The sequence below is a fragment of the Eucyclogobius newberryi genome, unplaced genomic scaffold, assembly GCF_026437365.1.
Source record: "Eucyclogobius newberryi isolate DKJ021-1_F unplaced genomic scaffold, fEucNew1.0.hap1 SCAF_7, whole genome shotgun sequence".
NCBI classification, from domain to species: domain Eukaryota; kingdom Metazoa; phylum Chordata; class Actinopteri; order Gobiiformes; family Gobiidae; genus Eucyclogobius; species Eucyclogobius newberryi.
Window position 1 is genome coordinate 19,320,281 of NW_027316389.1, and position 26,082 is coordinate 19,346,362.

The 26,082-nt window shown below is 43.5% G+C and overlaps 1 protein-coding gene across 1 annotated transcript in view; it reads left to right on the forward strand.

Moving 5' to 3' along the window:
* The first annotated feature begins 4,816 nt into the window (after positions 1–4,816).
* nuak1b (NUAK family, SNF1-like kinase, 1b) overlaps positions 4,817–26,082 on the forward strand; it is a 39,526-nt gene continuing 18,260 nt past the window's right edge. The window contains exons 1-2 of the mRNA XM_072434924.1: positions 4,817–5,445; positions 20,878–20,998. Coding sequence (XP_072291025.1) covers positions 5,134–5,445; positions 20,878–20,998 — 433 coding nt within the window. The 5' untranslated portion in view covers positions 4,817–5,133. The remainder of the gene's footprint in view (positions 5,446–20,877; positions 20,999–26,082) is intronic.

Here is a 26,082-nt window from a genome sequence, read left to right on the forward strand (position 1 = left end):
TGCGCAAGGCCTGGGTTTGCTCCACATCAAGCTTCTTTAAGTTAGTCTCAGCCGCAGACATGTAGGCTATACAGCCATAATCAATAGCCGCCCTCATGACGGCCCGATAAATACCCAGGAGCGACCTTCTGCTGGCCCCCCAGTCCTGGCCGGATAGACAACGAAGCAAGTTATTCACCCTTTTGCATTTACCACTGACCTCATCAATGTGCTGACGCCAACTAAGCCTCTCGTCAAAGGTGACCCTCAAGAACCTCACCTCCCTGACCTGTTCGAGCACCTGCCCATGCAGTCGAAGGGAGACGTCCCTATGCCCATTGAAGAAACAGATCACTTTAGATTTCCGTACGGACAGTTTAAATCCCCACTTCAGGGTCCACTGCTCCACCTGCTGTATTGCCCTTTGCAGTTTCGCCTCGTAAAACCGGAGATTCCTCCCTCTCACCCATAGAGCGTCATCATCAGCATAAAGGCTCCTCCCAACAGACCCATCCACGTCGTCAAAGATGTCCTTAATCATAACATTGAACAAGATAGGGCTACACACACTCCCCTGCGGGATCCCATTCTCTACCTCATAGACCCCAGAGTAAGCAGCGCCCACTCTGGTTTGGATACGCCGGCCAGACAGAAAGCTCCGGACCTAGTTAAACAGTTTACCCTTCACACCACACTTCCGCAGCTTAATGAGGAGCCCATCCTTCCAAACCATATCGTACGCCTTCTCCACATCAAAGAGCACCGCAATAACCTTTTCTTTCTGAGCCCTGGCCAGCTGGATATCAGATTCCAAACACAACACGGAATCCATGGTGTTCCTGCCCCTACGGAAACCACTCTGGTGCGCGGGAAGCAAACCCTGACTCTCCAAGAAGTAATCCAACCGCTCGGTAACCATGCGCTCCATCGTTTTCCCGAGCTGCGACGTCAAGGCAATCGGCCTATAACTTGAAGGGTCAGACGCTGGCCTACCCGGCTTCAGAACCGGCACCACCGTAGACTGTTTCCACGCAGATGGAACACAACCTGAATCCCAAACACGGTTGAAAAGACCCAGGACTAGCCCAAGTGTGTCATCAGTCAAATGAGAGAGCATGTCATAGCACACCTCACCTTTACCCGGGGCTGTCTGTTTCGCCTTAGAAAGTGCTCTCCATAGCTCAAACAAACTAAACGGAAGGTCAAGGTCATCTTGAGTCGAAGGCTGGTTCCCAATCAGCTCAGAATTCTGGGCCAAAGTACTCTCCCTGTAGTGCCTTTCCGCAGGTGAGAGATTGTCAGAGCTGTGCACCGACACAAAGGTGCTGGCCAACAGTTCAGCTTTGTCAACGTCGCTGACTGCTTCAACACCATTCAGTATTAGGACCGGGGTCCCATGACGGCGCTCAACCCCATGCATCCGCTTAATCATCCCCCAAACATCCCCAAGACGCGTTTCTCTCCCAATTTTGGAACAATACCGCCTCCAATAGGCACTCTTGGCCGTTCTTACAGTTTTCCGCACAACAGCGCGGGCCCTCTTGTAGTCAATGAGGGCACCCTCAGTGTGGGTAACCCTTAGCCGGCGAAACGCCGCATTTCTCGCCCTAACAGCATAACCACATGCTTCATTCCACCACGGCACCCGCTTCCTATGTCCACCACCACCACTCTTAGGAATCGTGCCTACCGCTGACTGCGTGATGAGCGAGACAATTGCACTATTGAGAACATCCACCTGAGTCAATCCTCCTTCCCGCAGAACCCTAGAACCATCATCAGCTTTCCTCAGGAAAGCCCCCCAGTTCGCCCTTGCCAACTGCCACCTCAGGATCCTCGTCCCCCTGACCACACAGCTCCCAAAGCCAATCTCGGTGCGGACTAGATAGTGATCGCTACCAAAAGAAAGATTACCAAGAACCTCCCAACTACAAACACCAGCTAACTCCTTGGACACAAGCATAAGATCTATTGCACTTTCCGTACCGGTCCCCATATCATAGCGGGTCCCACTCCCATCATTCAGACAAACCAACTCCCTTTGATTGATAAAACCCTCTACCACCTGCCCATACCTATCGGTACCACTACCGCCCCACAAAGCGCTATGCGCATTAAAATCCCCACACCACACGGCTTTTCCCCGAACATCCTTACCGATACTATGTAAGGACTCTAACGTTAACTCACCACACAGATTATAAAGGTTAACCACAGTAACAGCTTCACCACCCAGCCAGACCCTTACCACCAGAGCCTCCGGCGCTTTACTCACACTGACAACAACGTAATTTAGGTCATCTCGGACAAACACAGCCACACCTCCGCCTCTACTCTGCTCCCTATCATTCCTTACACACACATACCCTTGTATCCCAAAACCCCACCTAGGTTGTAACCAGGTCTCCTGCACACACATAACGTGAGGCTTGTTCAACAAGGTAGAGACAAAATGCTTAAATTCCTGGCCATTAGCACGAAGACTACGCGCATTCCATTGCAAGACAACCACCGCCATTATGAGCCCCCGGAACCTGACGGCGCATCGGGAGCCCCCCCACTCCCACTGCCAGAATGGGGCAGGGTGCCTTCCCGCAGCGCATCCTCTATCTCCATCCACTCGGGACCCCCAGCTCCAAAGTACTCCCCTGCAGCCTTAGCGATGATCCTAGTCTTTTCGGATCTCTTCTTGGTTTGACCAGTACAGTTAATCACTTCCACCATAAAGAGGAAGAAATCTTTCCTCTTCACAACCAGTACATCCTCCGCACCCACAGGGCCTCTGCCCGTGGAAGCCACACTCACAGGCATCCCAGTGGGGACCTCCCCCTGGCCGCGGGCAACGCTGCCCCCTCCCCTGTCGCTTAGGTCACCAGCAGCACTGGCAGCCCGCACTGCATCCACCTTCACCTGACTACCAGACACCTTCTTGACCGCATCCGCGTAGGATATGCCTCGAGAGGCTCTAACTTTTTGCACCTCAGCAGCCCTCTTGCTGAACACGCATCCCCCGTAGGCAGAGCTATGCTCTCCCCCACAGTTACAGCACTTGAGTTTTGCTCCTTCGTCACACTTCCCATACTCGTGGTCCCCTGCACATTTACCACACTTCTGCTTCCCTCTACAGACCGCTGCAATATGCCCAAAGCGCTGGCACTTGAAGCAACGCAGGGGCGGCGGAACATATGGGCGTACGCCATAGCGCATGTACCCAACGCACACCACACGAGGCAGGATCCCACCTTCAAATCTAATCATTATCGACAGGCTGTCACACCTTACCCCATCCCGGGTCACCTTCAACCGCCTAGCATCCACCACCTTAGCTCCAGTCAAATTCTCCTTTATGTCATCCACAGATGTCGTCGTAGGGACGCCTACTATAACTCCCCTGACCGTGCCTCTTACAGCATCAGACACAAGAATGTCCTTCCCCCCCAGACACTTAGCTTCAATCGCCTTCCTTTGCTGAGCCACGTCCTTGCACACGACCAGCAGCGAGCCATCCCTAAGGACACTTGCATGCTTGACCACTCCCACAGCTACAGTCAGGCTCCTTGTCAACGCCATCGGATCCCACCCCTTAAAGGACGCATTATTCTGCGCGAGCTTTATGAAGACCTTACACTCTGAACTCACATCCCCGATATCTGCAACCCCCCCGCCCTGCTCCTCACTGAGAGAGCCCTCCATAGACGAGCAAGAAGACGCCCTACGCTGCACAGGATCAGTGGCTCCAGGGGAGTCCTCCCCGCTGTTCATATCGTCACCGACCAGGTCACGTTTCCTCTTCTTCTTCCCCGTCATACGGACCGAGGCGTTCCTCTATGTTGCCGTAATATCCAAACTGTTGTCGTTGTTGTTTTTTATGGCAGTTGGCATCCAAGTGCACGAGGTATTGTTGTTGTTGTGTCAGAGACCAACCGGCTTTCAGACGTGTTGTTGTTGTTGTTGTTTTATGGCGGTTGGCATCATGTTTTGGTTTTTAACTTTTAAAAGGCTCGAACGCGCGCGCGCCTCCAGTGCCACGCCCCGCTCTCACTTCGGCGTCAAAAGCCAAAAAAAAGAGCACAAAGAAAGAGACGCGCGCGCGGGTACGAGGAAAGGGGGGCGGGGTGAGCCAGCGCTTCTAACCCCGCCCCCAGACACGGCTCCTCGCGCAGCCCTTCTTCACGCGCTCTCACGTCGGGGCGCGAGAGAGAGAAAGAGAGAGAGCGAGAGCGCGACACAGACACGAGACGCACCGGAGACACACACGCGCGGAAGAGAGACCGCGGAGAGAGGCGACCGCCGCGGCACCGAAACATGGCCAGAAACGCCGCGTCCCGCACCGAGATTGTAGTGTCCAGCCGTCTCGCGCTTCCCGTACTGTCCGGCACCACCTCCCAGAGCATTGCGGCGACGATGATGACGGCTCTTCGGGGTTTGCAGGCGCGCGGCACGCACAGGACCCCGGCGGACGAGTGAGCGTGCGAGCCGGGGAGGACACGGGTTACAGGGGGGGGGGGGGTCGTGGGGGTGTTGGATCCGTACCTGCCGGGGACAAAATGCGGGTCATCTTCATCCAGAACGCCGGTTTTGTCGCAGCTTTTTCGCCCGTTTCCTCTCCCAGACGCGAGTCGGTGATGTGTTTGTTGGCGGCGGTAGTGAATTTGGCGAGATCACATCCGCGCGTCGAGGGGTGAGATCAGAACAAATTTGTTTTGTATTTTTTTCTTCTTTTTTTTTTTAGTTTTTTCTTTTTTTTCTTTCATGATAGACAATATTTCAGCCTCTAGTTATGAGTGGCTGCGGATTTCGGCTCTGAGCTTTTGGAGCCGCGAGCCTATATTTTGACGCCAATAACGCTATAGATTTACATAAAGCCACTATTAAAGGCTGTCACGATGCATATGCACAGAGGACTGGTTATTACGCGACTATAACATGATTAGTTTGGAAGGATATCGCAGTTAATCGATGACAAACGATCAGGACAATCCGGAAACGCGCTTTTCCGTACACTATGATAAGAAAACTGCGCTATTCTCTGTAATTTATTTATTTATTTATTTACCGCTATCGTTATAGGTTATAAGTATTATCGTTCGTATCGGTGCAACTATTTAACTCGGGGAAGATTATTATAGTTATTCCCTATTTTTTTTTTGGGAGATGGAAACGGCATATTTATCGCCCCGCCGGAGGGCTTCGCGCTCCGAATCCCTCAGGGGCCACTCGTCCCGGGGCAGGCTGTCCCGCGCGGACCGTTCCCCTCCTCCTCCGCCTCCGCCGGACCGCAGCTCGCCGCCGGAGGACGTCGCAGCGGCGGCGGGCGCGAGCGAGGCGCGCCGGGGGGGGTCGGCCGGCGTGAAGAAGCACCACCACAAGCACAACCTGAAACACCGCTACGAGCTGCTGGAGACGCTGGGCAGGGGCACCTACGGCAAGGTCAAGAAGGCCATCGAGCGGCAGTCCGGCAGAGCGGTGAGACCATTGCACGTGTTTTTTTTTTTTTATCAACATACGAGTTGTCAAGAGTCAAAAAGAGCATCGAAATGTGTAGTGTAACAGGATTTTAGATCGAAACCAGGAGAATAGGACTGGACTGAAGCAGAAGGTCTAAAAAGGTCTTGAAAATAGGTCTAAGCCGAGAACTGATCCACTTCAGAGTCGGAATCAGAGGGTTTATTTATTGCCATGGTCAGTGAACAGGATTCGGAAAACTAGGAATTTGCTTTGGCATTAAGGTGCGACATGCAACGATGAATGATAATAGTTGTACTATACACGCTCTGTATGAACTGGGAACAAACCCGGAGATAAAAACCAGACCAAAACTAAACCAGGACTAGAAGAAATGGTAGGGAAAATGATAGATGACAACAAAAAAAAACAAGATAGAATCAAACCTAACTTGGTCATAATCCGGACTAAAACAGGCCAAGTCCTGGAAGAATCTTTAAGAATCTTCATCTTTGTTTGGGACGAGCATTAAGTGACAGAATTCACTTGCAATTAAACTGGGACTTAACTCGTTCAGGACTAAACTAGGACCAACCCGAGACTAAACCAGGTCTACATCAAGGTTTCAACTGGGTAAAACTGGAGAAAAACCCAGAGCTAGACCAAACCAGACCCGGACTAAACCAGGACTAGAAGTGCAGTAGGCCTGCCACTTATTATCTTATAAATGATGACTCAGTATTTATCAAGAGTACCATTTCATTGCACTTATGTGGAAGTTTTTGTATTTTTTTTGCAATATGATAAGATTGTGAGCTGTGGAGGGTGTTTAGGTTATTTCTGTGACTCATTATAGACACTAATTAACTGTTATATTGTGTTGCAGCTCATGTTTTCTTTTTTATTTTAGCAATGTTGTTGTGCATTCACAAAGGGTTTACAGGGATTATCCAGCTTTAGAGTAGTTTGTTATCGTGACAGGTTTAAAGATGAAATTGGGGCAAAACTGGGACTGAATTGGGGCCAAACTAGGACCAAATTGGGGCCAAACTGAGACCAAATTGGGACCAAACGGGGACCAAATCGGGACCAAATTGGGCCAAATTGGGACCAAATTGGGACCAAACCGGGACCAAATTGGGGCCAAACCGGGACAAAATTGGGACCAAATTGCGGCCAAATCGGGACCAAACCGGTACCAAATCGGGACTAAATCGGGACCAAATGGGGACCAAACCGGGGCCAAACCGAACGCAGCCCAAAACAGTCTTGATCTCACCAGACACTTTACCGCCAAACAGACCTGCACCAGAGACCGAAACCCTCTTTGAAACCAGTTACAGTAGTGTTTATACATGCATCAACGAGGAAAACAATGACTCTGCAGTTCTAGTTTAGACCTGGTTTACTCAATGCTGTTTATATGTAACCTTAACGACAACAATTGCGACATGATTATTTCTCCATTTTGTAGGTCTTCTTAGTCCTGCCTTAGTTTCTGACCTGCTTAAATCCTTGTCCAGCGATGCATTCTTTACTCTAAACTATCTTTATTCCTGTTTTTTTGTCCTGCTTTTGTTCTTGGTTTAGTCTTGCATACTTAGCCCTCGTTCATACACTCTTTTACCACGTTTTAGTCCTGGTTCTGCCCTGTTTAACGTTAGTATAATCCCCCCCCCCCCATCACCGGTCCTAACGGGCCCCGGGGGGCGAGGCTGGACAGCGGCGCGCCACGCTCATCCAGCGCGTTGCCTCAGCACCGGATACGCGAGTGCAAATCCAGCTCCCCGGCCCACCGCTGTGCCTCCGCTGACCCTCAGAGCGTCATGGAAACTGGCTAACTGGGCTCTGGAGATGCGGGGAGCTACAGGCTCACTCGCGTTTGTGCCGGGGCAGCTGGCCGGGCACGTGTCCCGAGCTCGTTCTTGTTTATGTTCTTCGATCCCGCCGGCTTTTGTGCTGATGTGGTGTGTAGTGATGAAAATAAGAGTACCTTTTGACTAGTTTAAGTATCCTTTGGACGACCCTTGATCTGAACTCTGATTTGGCTTGATAGGGTCACCCGCTTGTAAGGATGTAACAAGTTAATCGATTAATCGCAACTGATCGATGATTGCGTCAACTAATTTAGCAATCGGCTATTCGTTAACTTTTCCATGAGGTTTTAGAACATGCCGTGAGCTGAGAAAAGTAGTTTTATGGCTGAAATTGAGACGTAGTTCAGTGATCATTGAACTAAAACGCAGTTGAGATAAATATATTTTCATAAATTATGAAAAAGTTTTCCCAGAATAGCAATTTTTTTTCGATTTATAATTTCACTTCCTGTTTGTGATTGATGACATCACACTAGGAAGTTACCCAGCAAACACTGGGACAAAACACATCTAATGTCAGAATGTTTTTTAATTTGAAAAATATATGAGAGCAACTTTATTTTGTTAACTTATTGTTTATTGGGTCAAAAAGTAGTTTCTTTTGTGTAAATTATGACTGATAAACTTTGATGGAATGAGTGTGATGTCACTTCCTGTCATTTTCTACAGATTTTTTAACTTTTTTCAACAAATACCTGCTCGATTGGTGTAAAACTAAAATGTATATGTACAACAGTTATAAATACACCAAATGAAATCAAAATTTGAGAGTCGTAAAAACCATACGCCCTTTAACTATTCAGTTTAAAACGTTATCGCTCCTCGTTTGTGTGAACGCATTAATTGGCTGAGGAAACCATTATTGGTATCTGTGTCTGAGGGATGATGAAATGAGCATAGGGTGAGTGTGGACATTTCTGTTATAATTAGAGAGTATTTGGATTAGAGCAAGTGAGATATAAACATGCAATTGGCCATGTGATTTGATCAACTTTTAATCGAGATCGAAATCTTTGGTTGCATAAAATCGTCAATGATCTACTTCTTTAATCGAGCGGTCACGGTGTCACTGAAAGCACGTGTTTGGAAGCAGAGTTCAGGAAGACGTTTGCCTATTTTTTGTGTTAAACGGCAATGATTTACAGTCTGTCTCATGTTCAGCAAATGAAAGCAGAAGGGCATTTTATTTGTTAATTGGCTCGAGCCTTCCAGAATGGAATGGATAGAGACATTGTTCTTGCCATGGTTTCTTATTATTATTATAGTTTTGCGTGGTAAAATTTTGCCACAACTCGGGCATTTTTGACCCCCTAACATTGATGAATGTCACACATGGGGTCATAGGTCACACATGGGGTCATAGACGCGATCGGCTCGGCCCGAACTCGAATAAAATGGAGGTTGCGAGAATGCCCGTCGCAACACTGCCGACTAGTTCAAAAAAGAAAAACATGAAACACTTAATCTTTGGCCTAGGCACATGAGACTTGGGACAGTGATAGAGCTACCTTTGACCTCTGACCTTTGACGAGTAAAACGCACCTGGCAGCATCGCTCTATGATAAACAGGAAGTCAGCCATGTCGAATCAAAGTGGCACTGCCACGCTTGACTTTTTGTTTTTCAAAATCGTACTTGTCCTAGGTTTTTTGTCCGATCGAGCTCAAAACAACACCTTTTGCATCAAAAGACATTGAAATTTAATAAATATTCAAAAGAATGTTGATATTCTTTACGGTCTCCGTGTAACACGCCCTCAAAAAAGGCTTAATTTTCAGTTTTTTCAAGGACAAGTCACGCCTATTGGAATTGATCTGCGGAGCTCATATTTCACTCACTAATGCGTTTTTATGATCTGATTGGAAATAAATACCCATGTAACAAATTTACTCTATAGCGTCCCCTACCCATTGTGTGAAAAACTCAACATTGTCTGATTTGTTTGAAACTCATGGTTTATATTCTCCTCGAGACGCCATGAAAAAAGTGCATTGCAGATATTGTGTATTTTCACAATTGGCCAGCAGAGGCGCAATGAATGCCTTCACTTCCTCTTCCACTTTTATTTTGATGGGACGTTTCCTCTCTTGCCGCGTTAGAATTATTATTCTTTAGGCTTTATTCTTTAGACTTAATTCTTTTGACTTTATTCTTTAGACTTTATTCTTTCTGCCACAACTCGGGTATTTTTGACCCCCTGAACATCAATGAAAAGTCTGAGGAATAAAGTCTGGCGGTAATGCAACGCTTGGACGCCAACCGCCATAAAACAACAACAACAACAACATCAATGAAAAGTCACGGGTCACCGAGGCTCTCTCTCTTTCTCCCTGCTCAGGTCTGCGTTCAGCACAATCTGACCTAATCTATTATATATTCTTGTTTAGTGCTGGTTTACTACTGATTTATAGCTTGGTCTTCTTTTTTGTGTGGTACTGTTTTGTTAGTTTTGCTTTAGTCCTGTTTAAGACCAGGCCAATATACTAACATTTACCTTACAATTAGGGATGTCAAGATTATTAGGTTCATCAGTAATTGGGATCATTTAGGTCACAATATAACCGTAAAGAGTAAGAAATGATAATCGAGTTTTAGAAGAAGAATTATGTTGTTTTTAATCACATATGACATTTTTTAAACAAAATTAGGTATGTTTTTAGGTAAGTGTCTTTTTTATCTTGCCGTTTGTGCCAAATTAAGGGTTCAGAAAGCTTGATTTCAAGAAAGTCACATTTTGAGGAGCGGTAACATGTTAAGAAAACAAGAAGGAAAGAAAATTCTGGATTTTATTGTTGTTTTAGTTGTAAATTGTTTATTCTGACGTTAATCGCCACACTAGAATTTTAAATCGCGACATCCCTGCTCGCAATTAAAAAGATTTGCAGTCGTGGTCTAAGATTACGCTCAATCATGACATTTTAGGACAAATTGTGAACCGCACATTCGTTTTTTTCATGCATTCGTCAACACCTTCCGTCCACGCGTGATTCCTCGCTTCAGTTTGCTGTGGCGAGACCGCTACGCTACAGTCTTTTAAATCCCTCCACCTTTTCCACGCTCGTCGGCTCCACATGCTGAACGAGGGAAGCAGGAGGAAGAAGACCGCTTTTGAGAACGATAGATCGGTTTGTGGGCGCGTCGCACGTCAGCAAAAGTGAAAAGCTGTGTGTTTTATTACGTCGCAGGTCAACGGAAACACAGGGTTTATGATGTGAGCTGAGCGTAAAGAGTATTGTAAGACTTGCAGTGAAAACCAGGAGGAGCAGGATTGAAACGGGACTAAAACCGGGCGAAAACGATATAATACGCTGAAAGAAAGATTAGGTATTTTGCGTAGTCTTTATTAAACGAATACAACTTGGAATGATCCGGGACTAGATCAGGACCAACCCAAAACTAAACCACGCCTCCATTAGTATCCGGGCAATACTCGTCTTTGCAGGTAAATGGGGACGTCAAGATTATTTGATTAATCGATAATTGTATTTATTTTGGTCACAATGTACCGTATTTTCCGTACTATAAGTCGCACCGGAGTATAAGTCACACCAGCCAAAAAATGCATAATAGAAAAGAAAAAACATATATAAGTCGCACTGGAGTATGAAATGCGGTTGCATCCTGAAAATAACAAATAATATCACATATAAGTCGCTCCGGAGTATAGGTATATAAGTATAATTATAAGTACATAGTCCGGGAAATACGTTAGTAGCACTTGGTTCCTACAAATGATAGAAACACAAACAAAGAGTCATTTGTCTTCTTTGATATTATATATGCTGCTTGAACAAAACTGGACGTACACCAAAACAAAACCGGGACCGAACTCGGCCTGAAACCAGGACTAACGCGGAACTAATTCACAACTAAACCGCCGCTGTTTGAAACGACTCTCATTTACGACATGGCAAAAATTACCCTACAATTTATAACGCTGCGCTCGAGAGACGCTGATAAAACCAGGACGACCAAACCACAACCGAAGCAAAACTAACCCGGAGCTGAATCGGAACCGAACGGGGTCAAACCAGCACTAATTTTATAACATGGATGGAAATTGTACGCTTTTTTCTGTTTGGAAGAAATATGCTGCGGTTCTCAAACTGTGGTTCAGGTCCCGCTAGGGGCACGGATCTGTGTTTGGACTTCCTGAGTTGGTCCTGAACTTGGCCTAATTTAGACCTGGTTTACCAAGTTTAGATGCATATTAGTCGTTTAGCGTATTTTCCGGACTATAAGTCGCACCTTTTTTCATAGTTTTGGCGGGGTGCCACTTCTACTTATACTTATACTTTTATACTTATACTCCGGAGCGACTTATATGTGATATTATTTGTTATTTTTACACTTGCAACCGCGTGATCTGTTCTTCTGTATCTACCTCTGTATCTACCTGCGTTGCACCAATGAAATTTCCCCATGTGGGACAATAAAGGAATATCTTATCTTATCTTATTTCATACTCCAGTGCAACTTATATGTTTTTTTCTTCTTTATTATGTATTTGGAAAATACGGTATTTATTATTATTAAAAAAAACTAAAACGTATTAAAATTAAGATCAATAATGAAAATAACACACAAATGGAACAAAATTTGATATTTGTTGAACAGTTTTTAAATGGTCTTGGTCTGTATCAGAGCTAGTACACAACCGCATACTGAGACTATTATTATTTTGTTTTTTAAATTACATTATGCTGCATAAAAGGCTGTTTTTATTACATTTATGATATCAAACTCAGCATTGCGTCTATTCCCAAGTATCTAAATAGTACATTTTAGTCCCACAGCACTATTCCCTGCTTGTAGTCATACATTTGGAGTATTTTTGTAGATTTCTTGCGATTGGAACTGGTTAAATCCTGGTTTTAATCCCAGTTTTAATCCCTTTTTAGATAAATTAAGTTGATTTTAGACATTCTTCCTCTTTCACGCCATTGTTTGGACCCGGGTCAGTCACGGTTTAGCCTTTTGAGTTGTTTTGGGAGGTATTTGGAGAACCCCTACGTCCCGGGGCGTTAGATGTTACAGTGACGACTCTTCTAAAGGCTATATCGTGTTATCCTTGGTCCAAATGGGCATTGACACATGAAAGGCCACTCACAGCAGGAAATGAGAGCGAAGGGGAAGGTTAATATCCTGTATCCGTCATGCACTGGAAGGGAGCGAGAGGGCGGAGGGAGGAAAAAACGAGAGCGGGGCCAGATTAAGGCTGCATTCACACCTTGACCAACACCACGTGAAAATTGTAGACTTGAACGAAGACTAGAACCATAAACACAGACTTATCGTAAAAAATTAGAGGAGGAACATTGTTTAGATGTCAATATTTATCGCGGATACCTTTTTTTTTTAAACCTATTTTTTTCAACTATTTTATTTATTTTATTTATTTTATTTATTTTATTTATTTTATTTATTTTATTTATTTTATTTATTTTCATTTATTTTTATTTATTTTTATTTATTTTTATTTATTTTTATTTATTTTATTTATTTATTTATTTATTTTTTGTGGTACATGAAGATTTGACAGTTTTTTTACCAATATCGTTTAAGAGAGAATGATGTGAGGAAGAAAAAGAGATGGGAAAGCGACAGAAAGTGAGGGTTTGAGAGAAGAAAGAAGGTGACATGAAAGAGATGTAGATGTGGAGAAGAAAGGGGAAAGAGAGTGGGAGGGGGACGGAGAAAGAGAAAGGTTAAGAGCAGCAGGAGACTGAGACGATGAAGAACCAGAAAGAGGGGAATAGTGCTGCACAGTACTGTGAATTAAGGTTAATATGCAATATCTGTCAAGTATTTTATTGAGACTAGTGAAGATACTTTTTGACGCAGTAGTTTTATAATAGAAAAATATGTTCATGCTTTAATTTATTAAACTACCGTATTTTCCAGACTATAAGTCGCACCTTTTTTCATAGTTTTGGCCGGGGTGCGACTTATACTTACATTTATACTTATATACTTATACTCCAGAGCGACTTATATGAGATATTATTTGTTATTTTCACACTTGCAACCGCATTTCATACTCCAGTGCAACTCATATGCGTTTTTTTTCACTATTGTGCATTTTTTTTCTTTTAAAAAACGTACATTTCTGTCAGATGGAGGCCCTTGGAGGTTATTGCGATATATATATTTAGTTTGTCGCGATACTGATTATTGCCAATATTGCGATATCGATACACGTTAGCGAGGAATTGCGCCACCCTGAACGAGTAAGGGAGAGAGTGAAAGACTGACAGAGAGAGAGACTGAATGAGAGAGGTTTGGTTGGTAATGTGTGAGAGCGAATGAGAGAAAGAAAGAGGGGAGGGAAGGGAAAGGGAGAGAAGGGGGACCCCAGAACCAAAACAAGCCCAGGACAACCTCACTTATATCAATATGAATTCAGGAGGATTACATCACCCCCGAAAAATGGATCCCCGGGAGAAGAACGGTGGGGGAAGTCTTGACATTCCTGAAGTGGATGTGGTGTTGGGGAAATGGTGTTATGATCCTCGACTGTTTCTGATAATGTGTGTAAACGTGACAGACTGATTAATCATCTGGATGCACCGTCTTTCTCAGTGTGACCGTGACGGGAGAGAAGTTTGAAATGCTTGTTTCATATTAAAAACTAATAAAAACATAAATAACCAAGATAAAACTACTTTCAAAGAGAAAAGTGAAGATAAAAGCACAGCTAAACGGAATTGTTTGAAGCCTGATTGTTAGTGTAGAGGCCTGTCTCACATCTTTAGGAAGTAAAAAGGGCTCCAGGGCACCAGCAGGAGGCCGGTCCATGTTTAGTCCTGACTCTGGCACCAGCAGGAGGCCGGTCCATGTTTAGTCCTGACTCTGGCACCAGCAGGAGACTAGTCCATGTTTAGTCCTGACTCTGGCACCAGCAGGAGGCCGGTCCATGTTTAGTCCTGACTCTGGCACCAGCAGGAGACTGGTCCATGTTTAGTCCTGACTCTGGCACCAGCAGGAGGCTGGTCCATGTTTAGTCCTGACTCTGGCACCAGTAGGAGGCCGGTCTATGTTTAGTCCTGACTCAGGCACCAGCAGGAGGCCGGTCCATGTTTAGTCCTGACTCTGGCACCAGCAGGAGGCCGGTCCATGTTTAGTCCTGACTCTGGCACCAGCAGAAGACTGGTCCATGTTTAGTCCTGACTCTGGGCACCACCAGGAGGCCGGTCCATGTTTAGTCCTGACTCTGGGCACCACCAGGGGGCCGGTCCATGTTTAGTCCTGACTCTGGGCACCACCAGGAGGCCGGTCCATGTTTAGTCCTGACTCTGGGCACCACCAGGGGGCCGGTCCATGTTTAGTCCTGACTCTGGGCACCACCAGGAGGCCGGTCCATGTTTAGTCCTGACTCTGGGCACCAGCAGGAGGCCGGTCCATGTTTCGTCCTGACTCTGGGCACCAGCAGGAGGCCGATCCATGTTTAGTCCTGACTATGGGCACCAGCAGGAGGCGGTCCATGTTTAGTCCTGACTCTGGGCACCAGTAGGAGGCCGGTTCATGTTTAGTCCTGACTCTGGGCACCAGCAGGAGGCCGGTCCATGTTTAGTCCTGACTCTGGGCACCAGCAGGAGGCCGGTCCATGTTTAGTCCTGACTCTGGGCACCAGCAGGAGGCCGGTCCATGTTTAGTCCTGACTCTGGACACCAGCAGGAGGCCGGTCCTTGTTTAGTCCTGACTCTGGGCACCAACAGGAGGCCGTTCCTTGTTTAGTGCTGACTCTTTGAACCAACAGGAGGCCGCTCCCTGAGGTTCACACAGTCCGAGATGGTTCAAATGGCACTAACATGTCAAAAGTCTGTGTGGTTTTGCAAAACTGTGTCAAAAGCAATCGCACCAGGTCCAAAAAATCCACTTATAAGCAAAATATTGAACTAACCTGAAGTAAATCTGGACTCTGGACACCTTTATACTTAATGGTCAATTGTCTGATACCTGTTTACAGTGGCTCGGACGGCAGCAGAGGTGGAGTTGGGGACAGGGATCGCAGTGCAGTGGGCCAGCTGGCTCGTCTGATCCGCAGTCCTGTTAAATCATCCGTTTCAGGGTCGGGGGGGAACATGAGGCGATGCTCGAGAGAGATACCTGGCCCGCTCTCAACCCGCTGTGGGAGAGCAAGTCGCACAGTTCACCCGGTTAAACAAGGAATTCGGGATCATTAAGATGGATGGGAAGCCCTTTCTAAGAAGAGGGTTATTTTCAAGAGCTCCAATTGCTGTAAAAAAAACAGAACTGTGGTCTTACTGTGGTTGGCAATTTCTCACTTAAAAGAGTTCTGCATGAGTTTGAGTTTCAATGTAGGAGTGAAGCAGTGTATCAGTCGGTTTTACAACTGGTTTTACAATGTTTAACAGATCTCAAGTCACATAATTAACCTGACCTACTTGTAAACCAGGTCTAGACTTGTACTAAACAATGACGAAATAAATAATAGGACTAAACCCAATGTTAAAAATACTTTATATCCATCTTTAACTATCCGGGGCTTAAACACGACCAAAACCAGGATAAATACTATAAGTCGCATCTTTTTTCATAGTTTTGGCCAGGGGAGGACTACTTATATTTATACTTATATACTTATACTCCGGAGCGACTTATATGTGATATTATTTGTTATTTTTACACTTGCAACCGCATTTCATACTCTAATCTAACTTATATATGTTTTTTTCTTCTCTATTATTCATTTTTTGGCTGGTGCGCTTTGTGGTCCGGTGCGACTTATAGTCCAGAAAATACGGTAGTAGTCCAGGTCTCAAAACTGCTTCGTTCCAGTCTGTGCACCCCCTACTGGCAATAATTGACTTTTGAACATACAGAAAATTGGACCGAATTGCTTTTGCCAGTTTTCCATGCATCATCTTAAATCACAAAACATGACAAAACCTCAACAATAAAAAAATAAGACCCTAATAAAGCCCCAAAAATATGCGTTTCTGTGGTGAAGGAAAACGGTAAAAAACGAAACAATTTGACCAATTTTGTGCGCAGCGGGCAGGACCCCCTCGGACTCATTTCGGTCCATTACTGCGAGTTCTTGAAATGCACGCTCTCTCTTGGATGGGAGCTATTCCGGTTCGGGGCCTATTTTTATTGATGTACACAGTAATTAGCTTGGCACCCGCTGCAGGCCTGCGGTCACATTCTGCTGCAAGAAAGAAGCAAGTCGGGCTTCCACTGAATTACAGCCGGTACGGTGAAAAACCAGGAGGACAAAAGTTTAAACCAACAAACTTTAGGCCGAAAAGGATTCGATGTTCCGTAAATATGATTTGATCAAAGGTGTGCTACAGTTAAAATGACATCATGGTTTTGTCTAGATTTATTCAAAGGCTCTATTCATATTTTTTTACACCTGGTTTTGTTCTGGTTTAGACATGTAGACCTTCAAACTTGATTAAGACCTAGTTTAGTTTTGATCGTTTTTAATCCCTCTCATGAAATATATTTTTTTTTTTTGTGCAATTTGAGTTCCTTTTCAGGTCTAGTTTAGTTCTGAGTTGGACTGAGTTTTGGTTGGTCTTAAGTTTTATTTATTAAGTCCTGTTTTGTCCCTTTTTTAAGTCCTGACTGAGTCCTGGTTTTTCATATAGTGTGAAGCTAGTTTGTCTTGATTTAGGGCTTCATTTCTTTGGGTAAAATCACGGTTTTGTTCTATTTTAGTCCTAGTTTAGATGGTTTATGCTTATTTTGAGTTTTAGACCCAGTTTAGTCCTGATCCCTTCACCTTAGACCAGGTTTTGTCCCTTTTTTTTAAAGTCCTGACTTTACTTCCTAAAAATGTGAGACTTTTTCTTGATTTAGGGCCTCATTTCTTTGGGTCAAATCCATTTATTTTTCTGTTTTAGTCCCAGTTTAAACTAATTTAGACATGGTTTATGCTTATATTGAGTTTATTCCTTCTTGGGTGTCAGTTAAGTTCTTGTTTAGCTCTGATTAAGCCTATTTTTCTTCATTTTTCCTGTGTTATTGGTGTTGTCCTGGTTTAGTCTCTGGTTTAAGATGGCGTAGAGCCGGTTTAGACCCAGTTCAGTCCTGATCCCTTGACCTGGTCCGCCCTTAGACCTGGCTTGTCCCTGGTTTAGTCTCGATTTAGTCCCGTGTACCGATACCAGCCTGCGGTTACTCCTGAAATGAATACAACCAGGGGCAAAAGTTTAAACCAACAAACTACAGACCAAACCGGGCTTCGCAAAAGACGTGATCAAAGGAACGTCCAACCCTAATGTTTGGTCTACAATTACGGAGACATGTGCGGGGCAATGCGCTGTGATTGGTTTATTTGGACGAGAGGAAGCTAACCCCTCATTTAAAACCGGGACAGGACGGAGGGCCGACCGAGCGGAGTTAGCTCGACCTTGGTGGTACTGCCGTGAGGGTGAAATATTCCCAAATAAAACGCAGCGGACTGTGGAGACTCCTGCAGACAGCCCTTTGGCCAACCTCCGCTTCACCTCGGCCCAGTTTCTTTCCTCCATAAAACAGGTTTAAAAATGTGGGCTGTTTTGCTATTTTTAGTCCGAAAAAAGTAAAAGATATATTTGCGTCTCGCTAAGACCCTCTGTATTAAAGTTGTCGATACCCAGATACTGTCAATGCTAAAATGCGTATATCAAATATAGATGATAGATTTATTACATTTAACTGTTATATTTCTCTATAGATTCTAGAGATTGTGGGTATAAAACTAGTTATAATCCAGCATGTTGATGTTCCTTTAATGTGCATTGTCTCTATTAAATGAAGAAGAACCAAAGATCACATACATTTAGGACAAAATGTAGGCTTCTTGTATAGTTTTCGAATGGTCTCCTTGCTCTATATCAAAACCAATGTATTTAACAACACTGTTATAGGTTATTAAAGAAACTGCCATTGTTTTTGGTATAAAAAATAACATTCTACTGTCTAAATAAATGGTATTATTGTCTTTCTTTAGTATCAAACTCGAGTTGGAAAACATTACTCTGAATTAGTACTGATAACAAAAATGTAAAGTTAACCTGTATATGCTCTGAATACTATACTGCAACAAACAATAATATTACCAATTTGCCACTAATAACTTCAAATACATATTGTGACTTAAAGGTTGAATGGACGATTTTTTTGGCACAAATCTAAGTCTTATTTCCTCGTGGCGTGGACTGCCGATTAGTCCTGCCACGTATCAATCATAGAACACACCTATCGCTCACCTGCAGCTGCGTGTGGCTCGTCCCCACGTTTCCGCGTGCCTAAGCGCATGGATCTATCATAATATAGTTCCCTCAGTGTACGGGACAAAATGAAGACGGAGAAAGACAGTTCGAGCTGACGCAGAAGTGGACGGAAATCTACGGAAGACGAGAGATGCGATGCGCTCCGTCGCGCTAGTAAACAAACGCACGTGTGTGTTGTATCAGTCCGCACGGGGGAGTGCGCATGCGCACTTCCGCCTGCGTTCTCAAATCGCCGAAAAATCATCCATTCCGCCTTTAAGTGAAGACACACTTTGTACCCGAGCATTGAACATGTACGTGTAAGCTACATTTTATCACATAATACTACTTCTGTTATCACTGCTGTTAAGTTGCCAACTATTGTCTGTATTTTATCAGTCATATGACCATTGAAGATAAAAGTTTAAAAGTGGGTTTCGCTTCTTGTGGCTTTGTACAAAAGTAAATCTTTGTAGCCCAAAAATATTATAATTGGTCGGTCCTATGTTGAATAGTCATTAATACCTATGTGGACATAATCTACAAGAGTCGAACTATTTTATTTATTGTTATTTTATTTATTTTATTATTATTTTATTATTTTTATTTATGTATTTATTTATTCAGCCAGAGCCCCATTAGCTTCCACAAGTGGTCTCTAGTCTTCCTGGGGTCCATTTGGCATAAAATCAGAACACAATAAATGTCAAGAAAATGAGTCACTTTCTTTGATTTGTTTTCATTTGAAGAAGGGGCGACAGTGACTCAGACCGGCCTCCTTAAGGGTGCATCATTGAGCCTTTTCCAGTCCTGGTGGTCCTCGGTCTTCTTGTTGTCCTTGTTTAGCCCTGGGTCGGTTCTGATGTGGTTTGACTGTGAGAGTGTGAACGCATCCTAAATCAGCCCCAGAGAAGCTAAGGCTAGAGTAATTTACAACCCCCGAAACACAGCTATAATTTACGTACTTACTGACTGACTAGACGTGAGCGGCGGTTGAGCGGTCGAGCGATAAAGCCGTGATTTATTCGATGGCGATCTTTATCATTACTTTCTCTAGACGCTGACGGACGCCGCCATCCGAGCCCGTGTGAAACCGCCCCGTGATCTCGCAATTAAAAGAGGATCGGAGTCGTTTGGACGGTTTGGCGGTTCCTGATTAAAAAATGCGGAGCCCAGACTTTCGTAGAACAATGCCTCCTCTGTCCGAACGCCTCACTCGAGATTAAAGCGGCGAGAGATAAAGATTGCACTGTTTGTTTCGTAGTTTGACGAGATACGGCGACGCAGGTCAGTGGAGCAAAGTAACCGGAGACTTATTTAATTCAATCATTGGGATAAACTTTGCTTTTTTTGGGGGGGGGGGATTTCCAATTACTGGCTTGTTCGGGCGTCCGGAATTCACTTTTAATCTCTAATTAAATAATTTGGCAGTTTCGTAGTGGGAGAAGTAATTGGGGCTGAACGATTTGGGAGAAATATCTGAGTGCGATTTTTTTTCCGTGAAGCATTGCGTGATTTATGTTTTAATTATGAGACTGTGTTCGAAGAAATGACAAAATGAACGCAGATGGTAGAACGTGCTGGCACAGATCCAAACGACAGGGTTTGCAGTTTTTAATGCAAAATAAAGACATTTTGTTGTTTGTGGAGGAAATTATGGTACTACAAGATTGGTCAACCACATCCATTCATATTTTTATTTCGATTTGATTAATTTAGCAACCCTAGTATTAATAATAAGTAGCGTATTTTCCGGACTATAAGTCGCACCGGAGTATAAGTCGCACCAGCCATAAAATGCATATTAGAGAAGAAAAAAGTCACACTGGAGTATGAAATGCGGTTGCAAGTGTGAAAATAACATAATATCACATAAGTCGCTCTGGAGTATAAGTATATAAGTATAAATATAAGTACCGTGGGCAAAACTATGAAAAAAGGTGCGACTTATTGTCCGGAAAATACAGTAGTATGACAGCAGTTACATTTTTATTTTTGGTTAAATACAAGTACGAGTACTTTTACCTGCATATCTATCTTTAAAAAGACTTGCTGTGCTTTTATCTTCTACGTAATTGTAATCTACGACGCCCGCGGATCATTCTGTTGTATTTCGGACATCGTAAATAGCGATATTGACTCAAAATGACTCAAAACTCGACTACAAACACTACTACCAGCGGTCTAATGACGAGGGAGAACAATTATAACATGGTAAAAAGCTCCTGTAATTTCACCTGAGCACACAACCGTTCCTTCCACTGTTCATAAAGCTCAGGTCGAGGGTTGCTCAGGTGGGTTTTCCCGGAGAGTCTGACCTGAGTTTTTCTCTGTCTCGTGTTTTCGCAGGTGGCCATCAAGTCGATTCGGAAAGACAAGATCAAAGATGAACAGGACATGGTTCACATCCGCCGCGAGATTGAGATCATGTCGTCGCTGCGTCACCCGCACATCATCTCCATCTATGAAGGTGAGACTCACTGAAAACCGCTGTCACGTGTTTGTTTGTCTGTTTGTTTGTTTATTGTTTGTTTATTGGTTTAAATGCACCCAAGGATTAACAACTCAGTACATACTTTTTACGACATACTGGAAATAGATTATTACTCATGTAGAAGTTAAAATACTCAACACAACTAGGACTATTACTTAAATCTTCTTATTGTCCAATCGTTCCTAGTGCAGATGTACCAGTTCCATCTACAGTATGTATACTATGGGAATACAATTGTACTAATAATACTACTAATTCTTTGTACTACTTTGACAACAATAAAGCAGTGTAGGTAGTGTTTTTTAATTTTTATTTCAGTTGCGTTGAAACACATGCGCTCTTACTATGAGTAGACTTACGTGTCCATAGACCTGACTCGTACCTGGCCCGGAGGAGCGTTTTCCTGCTCGTTGTTGTGTAATTGTCATTCCTTTAGCTCGGGCTGCAAATCGCAAAGGCTGCCAATTTTTGAAGTGTCATAATTTCCTCCACAAACAACAAAATATCCAGTTTAATTACGTGTTAAAAAACCTGGTAACTATAATTTGGAGCTGCACAAACAAACATGTAAATTTGTCAGCCTTTTTGTCAATTTGCGTTACGACTTTGAACAGAACCCTATCATTAAACCGTAAATCTCAAATCTAATTGCAATTTTGGTCAGAAAAATCGCAATTAGACACGTTTCCCCAAATGGTGCAGCCCTATATTTTAGCTTAAGTATTCCACACTATGGCATAAAAGTCACACACATTATTATTATTTTAAGTTGCCAAAAGCCAGCTTAACATCAAATCAAACAACATCAAGTGCGTTTCTATGGGAAAACGCTGCATTTCAATTATAACTCATAAACACATCAGTCGTCACCTCGGGAACGTCGTGCTTTGACACACAGACGTCATAATAAAACTTCCACTACAGCGCTGGATGATATTTATCTTTTCGGCACCGTCTGGGACCCCGAGTCCTCTTTGATTCATTCGAGTCTGGATCTCTGCCGCGTGCATGTGGTAAACGTTACTGCCGGAGGGTTTTTGTCAGCAGGTTTTCTTCACATCGCGGGGACTGAAGTCTCTATACAGTTCACAAGGAGCTTTTTCTTTGCGCGTGGGGGACAAAAATCAGGTCCCCGTGAGGCAAATCATTCAAAAGTAGATCAAAGACATGGTTTTAAATTAAAACATGGCTTAATTTAGGTCAAGATTGGGGATTAAGTTGAGTTTTAGGGTTGGACTAGTTGATGTAACCTGTTTACACTACATTTCCACCCTGTATTTGGTATAGAATTTGCTTTATGGACTACTTTTACTACTATTTCCGCTACTCCAGCTACTATAATCGCTACTGCTATTCAACAAATTCAGTAAATAAAGCTACAAAATACTAAACTCTGCACTTCAATATTGATATTTGGTGATTTTACTTGACAAAAATGGTGGTAAAATGTTCTTTTTGAGGTTGGACAAATGTTCAGTTGTGATGAGGTGCATTATTTACCCTCTCATCCCATTTAGTCTCCATTTAGTTCTAGTTTACTCCAATTCAGTCCAGTTTCAGAGCCGATTTCGTCTGGATTTAGTTCCGCTAAAGTCCAGACGCAGCTACAGAGCCGGACACGTCACGATGTGGTGAAAATGCTATTCCTTTCTGTGTTTGATGTCCCCAAAAGCCACAGGAACCTGGGCGTATGTATGTGTGTATGTGTGTGTGCGTGTGGGGGAGGATGAGGCAGGGCCAAGGCGGAGGGGCATTCTGGGGGATTCCACATCTGAGAGGGCTCCTGTCTTGTCTCCCCGCGCTCTGGTCTTGATCTGAAAGCCAGACATGTGCAAAAACTTAGAAATAACTGCAGCTGCATTCCAGATTACACTGGGCTCGTGCAATTCTCCGCGTGTCTTTATATATTTATACTGCCACAGCGATGTACAGGTGTGGAGAATGGATTCTTTTGTTTTTGTGACGGGGAATTGACTTGGGAACAGGTCGATCGTGTTTTGGGGGAAAGTTACAGGATTAGATTTATCAAATGATCAAGAAAGATGAAGGAGTAACTAAACCAGGGGTAAACTGTACTCAACACAAGATAACCAAGACTAAACAGGGGCTAACCAGGACTAAACCATGTCTAAGACTAAACTGGCACTAAACCAGGACTAAACTATGTCTAAACCAAGACTAAACTGGCACTAAACCAGGACTAAACTATGTCTAAACCAAGACTAAACTGGCACTAAACCAGGACTAAACTATGTCTAGACCAATACTAAAGTGGCACTAAACCAGGACTAAATAATGTCTAAACAAGACTAAAATGGCACTAACCCTGGATTTACTTTGACTCTAAAAAAGATTTAAAGAAGGTCTAAACCAGAACTGGACTGGATCTAAACTATATTGAAAGTAGAGCCTAACCAATCCAACAAAAACATTACAATACCAACAAAAATAAACTCAAATCAAACATTTAGGGCTTGCGGTGGATCCTGTAAACATTACATCTATACCAGGAAATAAAACACCTGAAACAAGTGGCCTGCTCATGCAAATAACCTTGAAGAACAATGTTGAACTGACTTTTTGGATGCAAAACTAATATTAGGATAAATTGCTAATAAATGTTCCCAGTCAATGGCTTTACACGCATCATTTTACACAGCCTGGACCTACTGCAAACAAGTAGTCCATTAAACGCCACGAAGCGAGCCAAGTGTTACGTCACCGAGTCAACAAAGTCAATCCAATAGTCGCGGTTCAAAGTCCAAGTGTCGTTATCAGAAATGTTGTGTGGATACGGGACGAATACCACTCGATGTGTGTGTCCTACGCAGTGATTAAAGGGACGCTCGGCTTTATAAACTATCAGAGGGGATGGAACGAGTCGTCGATAAAAAGGTTTAACAGATTAAAAGATGAAGCGACTTGACGGAAATGTGCTCGTCTTTGATTGACCAATGGCAGTTTTGTTGTTTGATTTACTGTCTTTCTGTTGGCGATTTTGAGCTCTAACTTGGCCTGGTGGCATTTTCTTTAACAGTGTATACATTCAATACCATACTGCGGAACATAACAGGCAAAGCAAAAACATGCGCTCTTCATTGAGACAAACAGGAAGCTGACAGAAACAGAAAAGTTAGCCCTTCTTCAACCAAAATATGGGCAAAAAGCCTTGTAACTTCTTCAAAATGTAGCACAATTTTGCACAGTGCCCGTGGGTTTTGGACAACAACAGTTTGAGGAAGACATTTGGTTTTAAATTGTTAATTATTACGGTGACGATCTTAACTTTCATAATTCTGAAACACATTTTAAATTCAGCTGGTTCTAACAACAAAAACAAGATCAAAGTTTGGTCTCAAGATTGGGAGAAAGGTTCCGCAGAGGTGCATTTTTGGCCACTTTTGGGATATTTTTCTTCTTACTTGGGTTTTGATTTCCTAATGACTTGTTACCATATTCACATCCTGGTTTAGTCTTTCTTCAAGTTTACGTTAGGCTCTGTACCTACAAACAAGCCCAAAAATTGGCCAAAAATAGTACATTTGTCGTATATTTGATTGCATTGTTAAACTAATCGTGGTTAAAGGAACACCCAGCTTTAGCAGATGTCTCACTTCTCTGGTGTGTTTTGTTGTTGTTGCCTGGAGCCAGCGTTTACTGTTGTGGCCAGGCCTCCACCCAGCTGCGCTTTGGAGATACCGAGAAGGGCGTCCGGATCCGTGTATCCGGCAACTCCCTTCTCTGCAGCAGCGCTAACTGCTAAGCGCTAACTGCAGTGCGCAAGGCAAAGCTGAACCAGATGTGAGCGATTTTGCCGCACCCGTACGTCCTTCAGCGTTGTGGACGGGCATGCGGATGAAGTAGTGATGGTTGTAGCGCTGAGCTTTCTGAAGACGTTTTAACTTTTTGGAGTGGTTTCATGACCGTGCTTTTACTTCTACTGCAGTTAGTTTGAAGTAGCAGTACAACAAACCAGTGTAAAAGAGACATTTTGACAAAAGTGGCAACAGGAAAAGGTTCAATCGTGTGCGTTTCTTACACCTTACCTTCAATTATATATATATATTTTTTATATTTTTTAAGTTTTAAGTAGCAGTAGCAGTAGTTGCAGCAATTGTAGTTCACACTCAATCATGTGTCTTCTAGTCTTACTGTATATAAGTACTACTATTTTTGTGTAGTAGTAGCAGTAGTAGTTAGTAGTCGTATTTATTCATCAACCTTTATCATAATCATCATCATTAGGTTTAGGTTTAGTACAAAATATATACAGACACCCCTGAAGCTGTCCTTACAGTGAGTGTGGCCCATGGGATTAGTCATTATATAAATAAAACCATTACTACTGACTACCTACAAAATGTGTATATGTATGTATAGATACACTCAGGTCGTGCACATCTTCTTTTAAATGGAAGTAGTTGTACACAAGATACACACAGGCGTACCAAACACACCGTATCTTCCGGACTAGTTTGGCCGGGGTGCGATTTAGACCCCGGATCGACTTCTATGTGATATTATTCGTTATTTTCACACTGACAACCACAAGAGGGCGCTCTAGGCTCTAAGCGACGCAGAAGAAAAATCTGCACTTCCTCTTCCTCTGGAGTTTGAGGAGTTGTTTAGAAGTGACACAGAGGAAGAAGAATTCAATGGATTTAGTGATTTGGGGTAAAACTGATGCTTTGGTAAACTTGTTAGCATGTTCTTTATGCTATAGTTATCTGAATAACTGTTAATATGTCACGTTAACGTACCAGACACTTTTCACAGTTCGTGAAAGTGTTACGTTAGCATACGTACACCTATTCACCATGTTCTTTAATCTGTTATTATTTTAAACTGCATTTAAAGATTAAATGTCTGTTCTTGGTCATGGATTTTTTCCCCCCTAGTTGCGTCAATTTCAGTTTTCTTTTAAATATGAACAGAGATGAAGAGACTTTAATGTTTCTGTCCAGCTCATTCCAAACCTGTGCCTTTCACATGCTACACTAGCCCTTCAGCATAGACTGTTCCCTAGTAGCAGTAGCAATAGCAGTAGTAGTAGAACAAAC